The following is a 16,942-nucleotide window of genomic DNA, read 5'->3' as shown; positions in this document are numbered from 1 at the left end:
ACAGTTCTCATTATGTACAAGGGTCATACGGTAAGTAATCTCCATTTGTTCATCCTTACTGAGTAGGTGGCTTGCGCATGTCTACTCATATCCAGCCAATCAGTCATGCATCTAATTAGTCTATGTGAATTCTCGTTACTTTTTTTTGCATAATTAAAGTGAATAAGAAAATAGAGTGTGTTACTGCATGTGAAGTGAGAGCTGTGATTCAATCTCTTCATGTAAAAAGTATAACTGTGTGATATTCACCGTCAAAGGAAATAAGACGTGGTGGATGATTCATGAAAATAGTGATTGTGTGAAAATGTTAATGCAGGGAGAGAAAACATCCATAATATCAATGAAGTGGTGGTTGCCTACTGGCCATTATATCATTACAAATGATTTGGTGGTGAGGAATCCATAATACTGGATCGGTGTTACTTTATAAAATTAGTGAAAATCTTTCATTTATTTGCTACACTATTTTCCATAAAATTATCACTATTCATATAAAATACAAAAACATTTGTCTTGAGGTGGGTTCCTTACGTCCTTAGTGATGAAAGAAAAAAAGCTATGCATTGTCATTTTTAAATCATTATGCAAAGGAAAGATATGAATTCCTAACATATTGTTGCAGGAAATGAAATATACGGGTTTCATATGCTATATCAGAAAGTATATGTCACTCTATGTAAGTGCATCACACTCATTCACCATCCAAACCAAAAAATTGGGCAGACATACTTGAAAGATTATGGTTGTTGCCTTTCGGACTAAAAAGGTAGTTACTCCTTGTTGGTTTTATCTTCTGTGGAGCACATGAAATCCTGGTACATATTGTGAAACTTGAAAAAATTGTGATCGGTCATTTAAATTCAAAGGAAGGACCTTAATTGTAAATTTGCTCCTACATAGAGAATCAATTATTCCAACTGGACACCAGTTTTTGTATTTCTTCATAGAACAAATCTACCTTTTTCTTTTCCCGTTTAGCCTCCGGTCACTACCGTTTTAGATAATACTTCAGAGGATGAATGAGGATGATATATGAGTGTGAATGAAATGTAGTCTTGTACATTCTCAGTTCGACCATGCCTGAGATGTGTGGTTAATTGAAACCCAACCACCAAAGAACACCGGTATCCACGATCTAGTATTCAATCAAGTCCGTGTAAAAATAGCTGGCTTTATTAGGACTTGAACGCTGGAACTCTCGACTTCCAAATCAACTGATCTGGGAAGACGCATTCACCACTAGACCAACCCGGTGGGTCAGAACAAATCTATCTTAGAAAACAGAAACTATTTAAGTTTCAGACTAGCTCTATATGTAGTCTTATCATTGAAACACTGACCAATAAGAAATAGTTAGGTAAAGAAAAAAAATAGATGAAAATCACTTTGTGCTAATTCTTTGCTGTATGGAATATGATCAATTTGTTTCCAGCCAAATGATAAAATGAATTTTTGGATCATAGAATTTGTTGTGAAGAGCAACACCAAACATCTTGCATCTTTTATTCTAAATTGTATGGTGAAATTTCTTTAAGCAGAATTTCAAGAAAACTGAGGGCAACAAGAACAACATTTTTGTGAGGGCCATCTTCATGTGCTGCATACAACAAATCAGTACTCATAGAGACAGCCACCACCACACGCAACATTATGTACAATACATTATATACATTACATTATGCACATTCTCAAATCACAACAATCAAGCTATCATTTCGATGAGAATGTTCTGAAGATAGAATTGTGAATCATACTATTGTCGTGGATTTTTATTTATAAATCTGTATAAAACACCTCTTGAAATTCAGATTATGGATCTTTCTTAAGAGTCTTATCTTTTTCCTGCTCTGATTATTTGCCTGCTGACTGGAATTTATTTTATTTTTAATTTTTGCTAATTTTTCCCTAGACTGAATCTCATTCTTACTGTGAACAATATGTACGAAGTCTGTAAATAAAGTAATGAGACTGGTTCAGAAAAACTTAAAGTTGGGATCAGGAAAACGTTTCAGGGACTCAATTCAGGTGATAAAGTGGTTAAAACTACAGGAATTTTTTTCTTTGCCAAAAACTCATTAATTGAGAGTACAATATTAAAGGTGCATTGCCATGATGCAGCATTCAGTTGTCTTTGAGGGCTGGTTTCACGCAGGCAACTCTTTTCCGCAGTCTTTCAAGAATTTTTCAGTAAACATATTGATTTACAGTCTGTCCTGTAGGGAAGAAATCCTTATGGACAATGCCATTCTATCAAAGAAAGAAATTAGCATGGTTTTGATTTTTGATTTGCTCATTTTTGCTTTTTTGGGACATGGTGAATTTGAAGTGTGCCACTCCTTGCTCTGGCATTTTTTTCTGGATCATACTCAAATATCCAAGATTCATCACCAGTAATAACATTTTTCAGAAAATCAGGATCTGTTTTAATTCGTCCTAGAAGACCCTGTTGTTTTTCTGTTGTAACAGATAGGTTTTTTGGTGCAAATTTTGCTCAGACTTTTTTCATGTCCAATTCGTTTGTCAAAATTTGATGGACTGTGTTATGGTTCAGATTCAATTGTTCTGCAATCATTCTGGCAGTTAATTGCCGGTTGTAGCGTATCACGTCTCTGATTTGCTCAATATTGTTGTCACTTTTTGACGTTGACAGTCTTCCAGAGCATGGATCGTCCGCAACTGATTCCCGGCCATCTGAAAATGTTTTAAACCACCTAAAAACTTGGGCTTGTAACAGAGCATCATCTCCATATGCCCTTTTCGATTTTGTAAAAGTTTCAGTAGCATTCTCACAGAGATTAACACAAAACTTGATTGCACAACACTGCTCATAATTAGTATCACTCATTTTTGTAATGCACAACAAAAACTTTTTCACAAAAAATTTTGTTTGTCTCGCGTGGCAATAATAGTCTATGTAATAATATTTTTATTAATGCCTAATATAAATTACCTGTTCATGTAACCGTATGTTTACTAGTAACTTTATAGTGTTGCCACTTTAGCTGCAAAAAAAATAGTCTCATTACTTTATTTAGACCTCGTTTTGTAGAAAATAATACATTATTTGTGACATATGTTACTGTTAATTTTTTTTACTTAAAGAATAATTCAGTGGAATAGCTAGTAGCTTATTATGCTGCTAGTTACTATTTTATATATATATACATATATATATATATATATAAATATTGAATGTATTTTATATTTAATATTCTGATTTTCAGTTAATTTAATGAGTTTTTTGGATACAACATTTTTTTCGCTAAACTATATATATTTCCATCGTGTAACCTTTATTTTTCACTTTAAATAGTGAACATTTCTAAAACTACTTTTAAAGAATTTAACTTTATTTACATATAAAAGCTGGTGACTCACTAAATGAATAAATACAGATTTTTAACAGTTCTTTCAATTACAACAGATTATCATGTAACAACTGAATCATGTTTCTGTTGTTTTACCTAATATTGTAGTTTGCAGCATAAAGATAATTTATCGCTTTTGATATTCTCCAAATCTTTTCTTTCTTACTTAATTACAAGGTGTCATTATTGAGAATCACCTGAAATGAATGTAAAAACCAGCATGTTTAAAAACTTTGGTAACAAAATGTGCAAATGAAAAATGTTTTGAAGGGGCTTGTTCTGTAGTACAGTACACAGCATCTGTGCACTGTACTACAGAAAAAGCCTATTCAAAACATTTTCATACACTATACATTTTTACGACACTATATCATAAGTGTTGTAGAGAAACAGTGCATTACTTCAAAAATAACTTAACTTGTTTGGTGTATCTATAACTATAGTGAGGTGGATTTCCTGAATTCTGTGATACGGTATCAGGATTTCCAGATACCATGAACTGGCTTACAACTGTGCTACAGAAAAAAAAAAATGTGTTGTGAGATATCAGATCCTTTGTGTCACCGAAGGTTGGTTGCACAGTTATTGTGTTCATAAAGAGTTGTATAATTTTAACAAATGATGTTTAATTTGGGCGATTGTAATTAGAAAATGGGTTTTTGTGTTTAGTTTTCAGGAACATGTAAAGAACAATCCACCGGCAAAAGTACTAAGTGTTGATGAGTTTTTGACACTAAGAAGGGAAGTGCTTCAAGTACTTAAGCAATATGATGCACCTTTGAAAGTAACTGAAGAAGGACCTCCTGGTGATGACGATGCTGCGCCTCCTGGTGAAGAACCGCCTGAAGCAAGCGCTGCTGTATGTGGTTGTTTTTCATATATTTTTATAAAATCTGTGAAAATTTTTCATCAATTTGATTGGCTTTCATTGTACTGTTATTACTTCAGGTTATCGGTGATCAGACTTGTGTTGTATTAGAAAAATAAACTCCATAGCTTGATTTCTTTATGCAGGCATTGAAATTTTATTTGTAGTGTTTTTGTTAATACAATTTTTTGTCAAAATCCATGTAGTAATGTAGACCTGGGAAACCTAAGAAAAATTGTAAATTGTGGTTTGTTAAATGTCGATTCAGAACATGTGAATTTCCTTTGGAATACTATCTTGTTAATAAAAAACTTATAATTTTTATATGGTGTAAACAAAATTTTCTCGTGCATTAAGGGATGTTGTTACATTTTAAATATTAATATTCAGACAGTTATCTGCTGCTTATTTGTTGAACATCTGTGGTTTTTTGTGGGCTTTTACTGGTATTTTCTTTAATGTATTGAAAGTGACTTGATTAATATTTAAACTGGAATTATCGGATGAATATTGTCTGGTATTTGAACATAGTCACTCTCGTAATAGAGTAGATTGTTAGTAACCGCATCTCAAAATTATTTTCATTTTGTTAGTTTAGTGCTGCTGTTTGCAGTTTTTTTTAACTGCCTATATGTGGAGAACCTTTTATACCTTTTTACCTTTATACGTGAACCTTTTTATATGTGGAGAAGAAATTATATTATAGCTGTGAAGTTTTGCTTTGAGGAAAGTTATAACCATCATCCATTCATTGTCTTCAGCATCCCCTGGCAAGGAAAAGTGTCTATTTTGAAATTTAAAAATCCAGAAATAAATTTAGATTGGCTTTTAAAGATGTTAACTCTGTAAAAGTAATTACAATAAAATGATAAAAGTGATGGTTTTTAACACTGGAATAAAATTGAATTGATGTTCTTTTAAATATGAAATGCAATTCCAGAAAATATATTTGCAGAAAAGTCTTACGAGATTTGTACTCCCTTTCAAAGAATACAGTATTTAGTTTGAACTAATCTCTTTGTCAAAGTGAAAGAAGGGAGTTAGTATACCCATGTTGTAGTGTATGTTACTTGCAAATATATACGTTTTTTTGTGAGTTTCCTGTTAACTCAAAAATCTTTATCAGCAGCAGGAAACGTTTTAGGAAGAGAAAATTAAATGCATTATTAAATTATTTCAAAAATAATTGTGTTATTCTACTGCTAGAATGCTTTACCAAAAATTATTGATAAAATGCTGCATCTTCTCCTTAGAAATTATTAGATAAAATGATAGTGATACCAGATGACACTGTTATTAGCTGAGAACAGATATCAGAACTTTCTATGGTGGTAACACATTGACCGATCAATCATATTTATTTACTTTCCCTTATGCTTTTGAAATTTGTTTTAGAAGTCTGATGAAGAGACAACTGCTTTACGTGAAAGGATCATTTCAATACGAAGGAAGGTTCATAAAACTACAGTAGCTGCTGTATCTTCAAGATGGACTTTTGAAGAAGGGGTATGTAGTCACAGTTGTCAATAACAGAACTTATTTTACTCTTGTGAAATTTTTTGTTTTTACTTTCAGATTATATTTTGCATTTTCTTTTTGCTTTGCTATTACTATATAGCTTACGATTCTGAGTTTTACCACTGATGAAGCTTTGGTGTTGTGTTTTTGACTTTTTAATGATAAATATGTGGTAAAATTCTTAAAATAATTTTCATATTTAAATTAGACACAATACTGAATGAAATAGTGTTTTAAATAAAGAGTAAGAATATATTTTTTAAATATTGCATTAGAGTGCTCTATCTATGGACATTCAAATTGATTTTAGCTTTCTCATTTCTCTATATTATATATGTATTCATTTTCTTTATAGCTTGGAGTGCATAAAATAAGAATGTCTTTAGGTTTCTTCATCACTGCCTCCATTGATATGCATTAATTAGGCTAGGTTGCCTTTGGATCTTTTTAATGCTTTCTCTGTGCTATGACAACTGATCTGACATTTATACAGTAAAACTTCCAAATGTAGGACATGGCTGAGGAACAACAATCTGTTTGTTATTTAGAGGCATCTGCTATTCAGAAAAATGTGAATACAGAATTATGTTCGGTTACTGACTAGGAAAAAACCACTTTGAAAAGAACAACAGTATTCCGTATTTATTTCACGTTAATTAAAATTAGTTACTAATTAAAACATCTTTGTAAAAATTCAAGATTTTTTTTTGTTTTTTCTGAAAATCAAACATTCTCCTCCTCTATGTTCACACTTTAATAATAAAAATAACACTTTACTACTCTAAAACTAACAAAATAAGAAAATAAAATTGTTGTACTGTATTAAAATGGAGTAAAAACCAATTTAAGCTGCACAAATATTACTCAAAGAAGCTACAGTATACAAGAATATTAATCAAAAACACATATTCTGAAAATAATCAAAAAATCATAATAAAAAACCAGATATGAATATGTACAATTTATTTATACGTATATGGTTTAAAAAAGTCTGAGGCAGCAACAAGATTACGAATGCCATTCTATATGTTCTCTGTGTTGACAGCGTGATCAGTAATAAACTGATAGCGCGAAATTCAGGAACTTATTATAGTTTCCTAACGGTTCTTGTAATACAAGATTCTTGTACAAGGTTCTTGTAGTACAAGTTCTTGTAATGCACTCTTTCCTAGAATTTTCATTTGGTTCTGTAAGATTTTCAATATCAGAATAGAAGTTAGTTTGTGGAGGTTTTATACTGGCTTTACAAAACAATCTCTCACTGTCGTAGTAGTAACCTGATTTATAGCCATATGAATCCATAAAACTGAATCCAACATGTTAATGCTTTTAGAAAGCTCATCAGCATCTGTAACTACATTCATTGTCGACAGTAAGTACCGTAACAGTTTTTTCTGTACTGAATTATCTGTAATTCTTATAAGTAATAAATGATCCCCTGATCAAGCAGTTTACATACTGCAGTAGTGTTTGGGGGAAAAATATCAATTTTACATTTTCTAAGCTAATGTTAGGGTGGAATTTTGCATTGTCCAAAGAATAGTATGAATTTCCTATTTTGCCTTCCCATTCTACGATCAAAACTTAACAACCAGTCTGACATTATGTCTGTAGTCATCCAAGTTTTTTTTTATTTGATTACATTCACTTTCTGATGAATTTATGTTTAAACTCTTAAAAGATCACAGCTTTTCAGCTTTACCGATTATTAATGGTTATTCAAATTCATCTGACTTCACAGCCAACATTACAGTCTGTCTTTCTTTTGATTTCTTTCCTCCTGTACATTTTCCTCTTTCAACATTTTACTAAGCAAAGTCCGGAAGTATGTTTCTTTCATTATAACTCGTGCACATTTCATTTAACTTTTCCCACTAGACATTTCACCACAAACATTTCTAAATGAAATTTATGTCTAATTCGGAAATTATGTAACCAACCCCCGATGCTTTAAACTCATCGTAACAGAGTTCTTAAGCAATTTCTAGGGTTTACTTGCGTATCAAAGTTTCAGAGACCGGTATCTTACTAGCATGAGCTCTGCAAAACCACTCAAGTCAAATTGTCAGTCGCTAGGCCTGGCATTTTAGGAAGTGCATGGTTGCATAACCGATTGTTATTTTCAATCCACAACTTTAGGATATCAAGTTTGCTTTTTAAGATACCACTTATCTGAGTTTTACAGATATCAAAACATTTTGCCGTATCACGCACACCGAATTCTTTTCATAGACATTTATAATTAGTACTTTTTCTTTTAATGTCAAGCGTTTATGAATTTTGAGACATTTTAAGTTACAATAACGACGATCACTAAAATTTTTATAAAATACACAAAATTGAAATTTCAGTAAACATATGTATTGAAAATGTACTAAATAAAAAATGCAGTACTATAGTGTAGAGAAATATGCATGTTCAATGTACAGTATACACTTGTACATAACTGATATGACGAATCGTGTAGTACATTAGATGATTAAATTGATTAAAATCATAACATCAGCGTCTAGGTGGGAAGTGATGCAATTCACAACAAATAAACTAATTAGTCAAACTTGAGTATAAAGTAAAACAAGAAAAATTACAATATTTATTCCTGCTGTCTGTTATTCAGAACTGTTTGAACCAGTTTTTATAAGTAAATTCATTGTCTATGTCCGTTATGTAGAAGGTCTTGTTATTGAGATATATTATATCCATTAATAGCACTATAAAACTGCTCGGGACTCTAAAAATGTCTGGTATTAAAAGAAGTCTATTATCGGGAAGTGTACGTTAAGAGAAGTTTTCATTGTAATTAGTATATTATCAAATTAATTATTTAGTGATAAAGCAGCATTGTTAGCAAGATCTCAAGTAAATGTAGTCTTCTTTCATGATATTGAACTTCTTCATGAGATTGAATAAACATAAATTGTTATCAAGAAGATAAAATAAAAATATCGCTTACTGGTGTTTTTTTTTTTAAATTCTCTAACAATAATACTTTAGTGATGCACACCATGTATCATCAGATGTATAAAATTCCTTTAAAATAGGGTTGTTACTCCTTAATCAGATTGTTAAAATTTGTTTATCGGTTTTATTTTGTTGAAAAGCAGTAAGTGGTATTTTTATTTGTTTGATAATAATCATTATGTACTGCTATGATGCTAAATTACAAATTCATTAAATTATCATAAATTGATGTGAAAAATGGCATTATGGAGATAATTACCGATCATAGTTTATAAATTTCGCAAAATATTGGGAAGAATAAAACCACAAACGACAAAATATCAGGCTTACCTGAACATAATATGTTGTGTAACCAGAAAGATTGAAAGTTCATCTTTACTTTATAGTTAGAGGTGTAAACAAGAAAAAAAAAAACAAGTAATATAATTATGATAATCTATACTTGTAGGAATATGTTAATTTAATTTAATTTACTTTCAACTAAAATTTCATGATTTTTAACAGGTTGACTGACTGAATAATGTTTTCACTGTAATGCCAAATATTTTTTTAGTTAATTTACTTTTAAAACTCCTTTAATTGCTATAAATTTGATGATATATTAATGTTTAAAAAGTTTTTTAATTTAAAAAAATAAAAATAAACTCCAGAGTGTTTGTTGGCATTGTTCATAGAATTTTTCACGGGTACTAAACACTCCGATCAGAGTTCTTGAGAATAGCTTGTGGAATTTCAGATAAACACTTCAAAGATAATTTTATTTTAAACACCATTTTATTTCAGAATCGATTTACATATTTATTTACATTTTATGAAAAATATTAAAACATTTTAAGCAAAAACCTGTGTTTCCTCCAGAACATGTCTTGCATATTCATAACTTGTTTGTGTTCTGATTTAATTTTTTTTACATTCTCACATTGTTCTCTGCTTACTCTTTCTTGGCTTTTTGGCATACTCTTTTACACCTATTTTCCTCAGTGTTTTTTTTTTGTTATATCGTAGGTGAGGTTTTTTGCGATAGGATGAATACACAGTAAAACTTATGAAGACAACAGATTTCTGATTAATTCTAATCGGAAGTCATATAAACAACCACCATGTGTGTATTTGTTATACAAATAATATGAATTGACTTCACTCATCTGCAATACATGCACAAATAAGTACCGGTGAATTGATTTCCTACTGCAAGGTTTATAAGCCATCATCTGATCTTGGCAATCTACTCCTGATATGAACTTGTACCTTATAACAGGACAGGCTTTTCTGTTTCTTGGCCTCTTTTGTTTCAAAACTCGACCGATGTATTTTCAAATTCTTTTGTGATGTAATTGACATTACATCTGTTTCACAATTTCTCTATTTACATTTCATTAAAAAGTATTGATTTGTATTCTCCTTTTTTCAATTTCGCAGCCATTACTTCCTTAGGATTATTTTTTCTTTAGCCTGCAAAGTTCCAGTGCAAAATGCATTTTGGTTTGATAATTTAATTGACAAATTAATACTATTGAAGTAATTATCCAGGTTCACTGCCTGTCCTTACCTGACTTAACTTCAAGTAACATTCAATTTTTTCCATATGTCCCACTCCGCTATATACATCTGAAGAACCTTTATAAACATGACATTTTTATATCAGCCTGCTCGGGTCAGTCATCATATACAATTTTAACTCATACTTAACGTTTATTTTTTATTACATTGTGTAAATTGTAGATGAGCTCACCAAAGCATCATTGCTTCGTCTATCGACAGTTCTCTACCCAGATAATATATAGTTTTCATTTTGCTATTGAAAAAGTCTATTACAGGCCTTATTTTCCCCAGACAGTCACCGAGAGCTTTTTTTTCAGGCGATGTAAAATAAAGGCATCGTAAAATAGAAGAATCAATTCCTTGACATGTATTTTCCACATACTGGAATATCAAATAACAGGTCTGTTTTCCATAGCTGTTGAAATTGTGCTAGTATGAAGTAAGACCTAGAAAAGTGTTTCTCTAGTACAAAGTTTTTCCACTAGTAGTATGAGAATCTTCACGTGTTAATGAGCGTATTAATAAATGAGCAGGATTTTCGTTTGTTCGGTTAACAATTGATTGTAAAAAAACTATCTGTATAACTCAAAAGTTTATTGGTTTACCTTCTTCGGGAATAGGCACTAGAACCCCCTGTTCTGCAAGTTAAAATTTTTGTAACATACCTGTGTTTTCCCATTATGTTATCTGATGTTTGGGCCACAGAAGCAGTAGAAACTGGTGGTGCTGGGAAAATTACCGATGAAACAGAAAAGAATGGGGGTCTCGTCTTTGTTATCAGTACTTTTACTTGAACCATCAAGATCAGAATCAGGATTCCAATCGTCACTGTCACTGTCACTGTCTTGTAAATATTGCTATAACTCAGTATCATTTAACCTGTTATTTGAAAGAGAAAGATTGAGTGTATTCAATGTAGGTCTTGATTGTTACTCATTTTTTTAACACAATGTAATGAATTCAGAAAGAAAGCTGCAAAACCACATTAAACTGCTATTAATATTTTAACTGCTTTTAACAGTTAATCAATAAGGATGCCAGATATTAACAATAATTCTACATACAATACTGACAGAATAAGGCAAGAAACAAAATGTGGTCAGTCCGATCGGAGCAGTCGGCGCTAATGAACATAGCAGATTAAAGAAAAAATGAGTTAATATATTTAAAATCCGCTATTATTTTTTTTATGTATATTTTGATGAGATATAAATTTTTATAAGAAATTAAGTCTTAGTACTGTGGGAGTCAGGGTCTGTGCTAATGCCTGAAGGTTTATTGTAATGATGTATAAATTATCGAACAAGATCACAGTGCTGATTGTGGTTTCCACTTGGAGTAACAGTAGCGTAATTGAATGCTGTGTAACGCAAACATATAGTAATACAGAATTAATTTTTGAAGCTCTGAACCAAATAAAGTTAGAAAAGAGTGGTCTAGATGTGTTTTAAATCTTCACTTTGTCATTTGAATGCGAAACTGCAGAATTACTTAGATGAGATTGCTTCTAAACAATTTAATTATCAGGAGATTTTAATGTGGATGAATATAAGTTTATCTGATGCTGAAAGGTTTGACATAAAGTCTACAAGTTCATATAAGTTGTATTCCTTAACTACTTGCTTGAAACATGTGTGGGTATGCTTGAGAAGAACGAACATTTTATAAGTAAATTTATTTTACAAATACTTGGACCTTGTGCTCCTAGCTATTTAAAATAGCCCAACTATTTGATCTGCACTGAAAAAATAACTAAAATAATTGTATGAAGAATTTTTTTTTGTCTTCAGTCATTGACTGGTTTGATGCAGCTCTCCAAGATTCCCTATCTAGTGCTAGAAAGAAGAATATGTTAATAATAAAATTTATTCCATTGCATCAGTTTTAGTTATGTTTCTAAAGGTTTCTTTCCAGTTACCATATGAAAGAGCTTGAATTCTAAGAAAATTTAAAAAATCTGTTTTAATTTTTCTTCAAACATTAAGAAAGTAAGTTATAGTTAAGAAAGTAAATTAAGAAAGGAATTTATTCACTTACTGAGCTAGTAGTGTAACATCAGGCTGTTCATCTTCAAATTCAAGCATTCGATCAGAAATGCTTCATTTAATTACATAATTCAAAAACCAAAGGCAAAGCTAAAATTAATAGTTGTAGATATATTTAATTAATAAATATAAAAAATAAAATAATAAAAAGGTAACCTGTAAAAATTAGTGTAATAGGGATTTAGTGCTTATCTATTGGCTTCAGTTTTATTAGTTGAGATTCTGTTTTTAGGCTACATTTTGCTGCAAATTTTTGATTTAATTGTATAATTTTTTTTATTTACTCACCTGGATTGAAGATTAAAATAACCTCCAGTGGAAATGATAAAAAAATTAAAATAGGTCAAGATTAAACAGCATCTTCATTGTGCATGTGGCCGCATACACACTGTAAAAAACTCAGATTTTATCTAGTTATTTCTAAAACTCTTCAAATTTCTTTTACTTTTTGAAATGCCAATTCATAATTGTTAACATTCCACTTCACTCTAAGAGTGCCTCACTCAAAATTAATTTCCAAGTGTGCAATGTCCCAATTCTTCCTGAAAGAAGTTTTGATAGAGCAAGTCTGCGAACTTGATTGTCATTCTATTACTTTCACATGATATCCATTCTAGAATTGTATATCTAGAAATTCATGCACATTTAAATCAAGTGAATGGTTCCTTGCCTTGTTGGAACTATTCTGAATATTTTAATCGATTAGAAATTGAACTGCAGGAACTATTCCATTGACTTTTATATTGTGTTACCAAATCTTTTGTTTTGCTTCCGTCAGTAAATAGATCTGTTAACTGCCCTCCAACAGAACCTGCTCAGATATTTATTTTCTCTTGTGTATACTTTTCTATTGTTCGTAAAGCGCTGCACTTCTTACAGATATATTTTTTAAATTTTCTACTCATAAATCTGTTTAAGACTAACAACCAACAGAGTTCTCTTTTTTATGTGAAAGGAGAAAAAAGGCTTGTTCCATCATCACCAAATCTTAATAATAATTTTTTTTTTGCCTGGACTACTACTATTTCATTCTAACATTTTTCTTTTAGTTATCCCTTTTTTTAAGTGCAAGTTAAAAGTAGCAGGAGGAGAGGCTCTATTAAATGCTTTATTTTTTAGATAATAGATTTTTATAAAAGGTACACGTAGATTTTTGTTTTCTATATATTAGTTTTACTTTAATTAAAATCTTAAACGTAATATTTAATTCTATGTTATCAGATACTTTTTAAGATCTAATAGTGGTGTGTAAGTATTTGTTTTTAAATCTGTCTTCTAAAATAAATTTAAGGTTTAATACTTCTGCTTCTTGTGTTTCCATCCTTTTTCTGAAACTGAATCTATCTTCATTTATCACACCTATTTACATACCATCCTTCTAAATCTCATACTATTGTGTAAATTATTCTAGTTTGTAGTTTTGAAACAATAAGATGTAAAACTTAACATACAGTAGTTCTTGCTCTTATATATCTGTCATTTATTTATAGTATTCTGCATATTTCGTGTTGTACTTTTGTTTCAATGATAACAGAATTCTGAATGTGAAAGGTGTTACCATATAATAATTAAGATAATCGATGAAACTGCATAGAATATTAATTTTGCTATATTTAAATCTTATTGTAAACTTAGATTTATTATTTACATTAGAGAAAATATTGCTATGTTGTATCTTGTGGGGAATGAATTAACTAACAGTTTAAATTAACCAACAATGAATGAAAAGCAGTTGGATCAAACAATAAATTATTAGAACTATTTCATGCTGGTATTGTAACTTTCAGGATTTACTAATTTGACATTATGGATTTATTTAGACCAAAATTTTATATGAAAAATGAAAAGATGTACATTACTATATCTGAAAAAGTAATCAATAATTTAAATTAAATTTATCTGCTTCTTCTGCTTTTTATGATGTATGATAAAATTATATTATTGATGTCTTTGGTATTTCTCTAATCTCATAAATTTTGCATGCGTATACTGATGTAGAGGTATCAACTGTAACAGATTAGTAGTAATTACTAAGGATTTGTTTATATAAATTACAGAGTTATAGATACTCTACTTATATTATGAACATCACAGTTTTTCATTAATGTTGATAACAACTGCTTTAATAAAGTTTGAAAATATTAGCCCACTCATCATAAATATGCATTCTGGTGTTCCTTTTACAGTGACAATCTGGCATCAATGATGGATATTTCTGACAGACAAGATTTTGTTTCCAAAATGCAAAATAGTTCTAAATCATATATATTTTTGATGACAAGTTCCAACAGGTAAAACAAGCACCGTTAGTATGGAAATAATAATTATGAATTTTATTGTTGAACAAAACATGTTTTTCTTTGTCACGTTCATGGACTCTGCTTGTGCATCTTCTTTTATGATTTTTTAAAAAGATTATTGGTGATTACTAATCAGCACTTTATATAAAATTTTGAAGCCCAGTTTCCCTTTAAATTGATTGTTTGCTATTTCATTTTTTTAAAATTAATTATATTCTCTAATAAACTTAGATTTATAATTGAAACTGATAAAAAAATTACTTAAACAAAAAACAGAAATTAAAGCTAATAAAATACAAAATTAAAATAAATGTCTATGTCATAATATTGTTCATATTGTCTAAAAGTTACAAAATTATCAAACACTGCAAAGTATAAACTATTCAGATTTTTATCAGTTGATATACTGATAATAGGGTTCAGAAAGAACACTGGTGTGCAAAAAAGAATTTCTGTTTCATATATTCAATAAGTTGTGTGTGTCTTGTAGTATTTTTTACATTGATGATGATTTCAAACCATAATTGAACAGTGGTTCTTTAGTATGAGGTTGAATCGCATATAAATGGTAATTTTTTAAAATAAATTTATCGATTAATAATATACACAATTCATACCTTTATCATTTCTCTCTATAGTCTCCTGCACAATCTACACTCTTTTGCCACGATTTGGAAGCTTGAATATTCCTTGTTCATAAAATGTTTGAGCACAAGCCATCAACCAATCGCACACGTGCTCCTCGACATCTTCATTGTTTTCAAATCGTTCCCCTCCAAGCAATTCTTTCAAGGGGCAAAAAATGGTCACAGGGGGATAAATCTAGACTGTAGGGAGGGTGATTGAGGGTTTCCCAGTGCATTTTTTCCAATTTATCCTTTGTCAAAATTGTGGTGTGCAGCCTGGCGTTGTAATGGAGAAGGATGAAATCTCTGATGGGTTCTTTGTTTCGGTAGGCGGCTTTTGTTGACTGTAGCAGCTGGCAATAGTAAGCCGCATTCACAGTTTGTTGGTTGCGGAGAAAATCAATGAGCGACTCAAAAAAAATTGTTGCGACAACTTTTCCAGCTGACAGATGGGTGTTGGCCTTTACTGGGCAGTCCTCATCCTTCCCTCACCACTCCTTACTCGCCATTTTTTACTCTGGAGTGTAATGATGGACCCTTATCTCATCACATATGATAATGCGCCTCGAAAAATTGTCCCCTTAGCGAAATCAATTCAGAAGTCTCACAGATCTCCAACCTGACCTGTTATTGATAGATTTTTTACTGTTTTTGATTGAGCATTCTCGTAGCTGATATCCACTTCTGATGCGATTTCTTAAACAGTGAACCAGCAATCACCTTTGATAAGCTCTGAAACGGCATGGACGTTGTCAGCTGTAAGACTTGACCTTGGGCATCAATAATGACTTTAGTTTTGTTCACTTTTTCTCGCCTCCCCTTAAATTGTCTGGCCCACATATACATTCGGTTCTGGGACAGTGTAGCATCCCCCATACTAACTTTAAATGAGTTAAAATTTCCACAGGTTTTAATGCCTTCATTAGTTAAAAACGTTATGATTATACATTGTGCAACAGACAATGAAATCTCTTGCACACTCAGGGCTGTTCTGATGACAACAGAGCGGAGGAGCTAACCAAGCTGGTTCCGCCTCTCTAACACACAGAACATTAACCCCTTACTCTGCTGTCCAGCTCAGAACTGCTTGTTATGTAGAATAGCAAAATTACCATTTAAATTTGATTCACCCTTGTAACACAAATTTTAAAAGAAAACCTGTTTTTTAAGGATTAATATAGTATGATTATTATTTTACGTAATATATGCTTTTCTCCTGTATTCAGCCTCTGGAATGCCCCTTTTCAGTCCTTACCAGTAATCAGGAAGCATATTCAGGCTCTATTTTCCTCGGTAGAGTGTTTGCATCATTGGTATATCCTTGTAAAACTATTTCCAAAGCTCATCATTTAGATTGCCAAGGTTTGATGATTAAAGTCCAAATTTGAATCCAACATGTGTATTTTTAGTGACATATTGAATCCCACTTTTTTATAATTTTCACTAGTTCATTCATTAAATCTCTATAGTTGTCTGCCTTCTTTTTGCCTGAATGATTAGAAATATTTTGAAATGATCCCCATGCTACTTTCTCAGATTCATTCAAACTCTCAAAGTAAGAATGCTTCATGATCGTGGGAAACTTGTTTAAGGCATAACAAATTTTGGCCTTTGCAATCAATTGCTTTGACAAATTTTTTAGTAAAGTTAGACAAGAATTAAAGCAGATATGAGAGCCCAAAACTTGAATGGCTTTATTATCTACTGTCTTTGA

The 16,942-nt window shown here is 31.0% G+C and overlaps 1 protein-coding gene across 3 annotated transcripts in view; it reads left to right on the top strand.

Annotated features, from left to right (window-relative positions):
* LOC142325647 (pre-mRNA-processing factor 39-like) overlaps nt 1–16,942 on the top strand; it is a 117,143-nt gene that overhangs the window by 48,757 nt on the left and 51,444 nt on the right. For 2 of the 3 annotated variants that reach the window (XM_075367670.1, XM_075367671.1), the window contains exons 12-13: nt 4,038–4,227; nt 5,632–5,742. In XM_075367670.1, coding sequence (XP_075223785.1) covers nt 4,038–4,227; nt 5,632–5,742 — 301 coding nt within the window. The remainder of the gene's footprint in view (nt 1–4,037; nt 4,228–5,631; nt 5,743–16,942) is intronic. The other variant, XM_075367672.1, reaches the window with a different exon arrangement.

Source organism: Lycorma delicatula, chromosome 5, assembly GCF_047948215.1.
Source record: "Lycorma delicatula isolate Av1 chromosome 5, ASM4794821v1, whole genome shotgun sequence".
NCBI lineage: Eukaryota > Metazoa > Arthropoda > Insecta > Hemiptera > Fulgoridae > Lycorma > Lycorma delicatula.
This window is presented reverse-complemented; position numbering and strand designations above follow the sequence as displayed.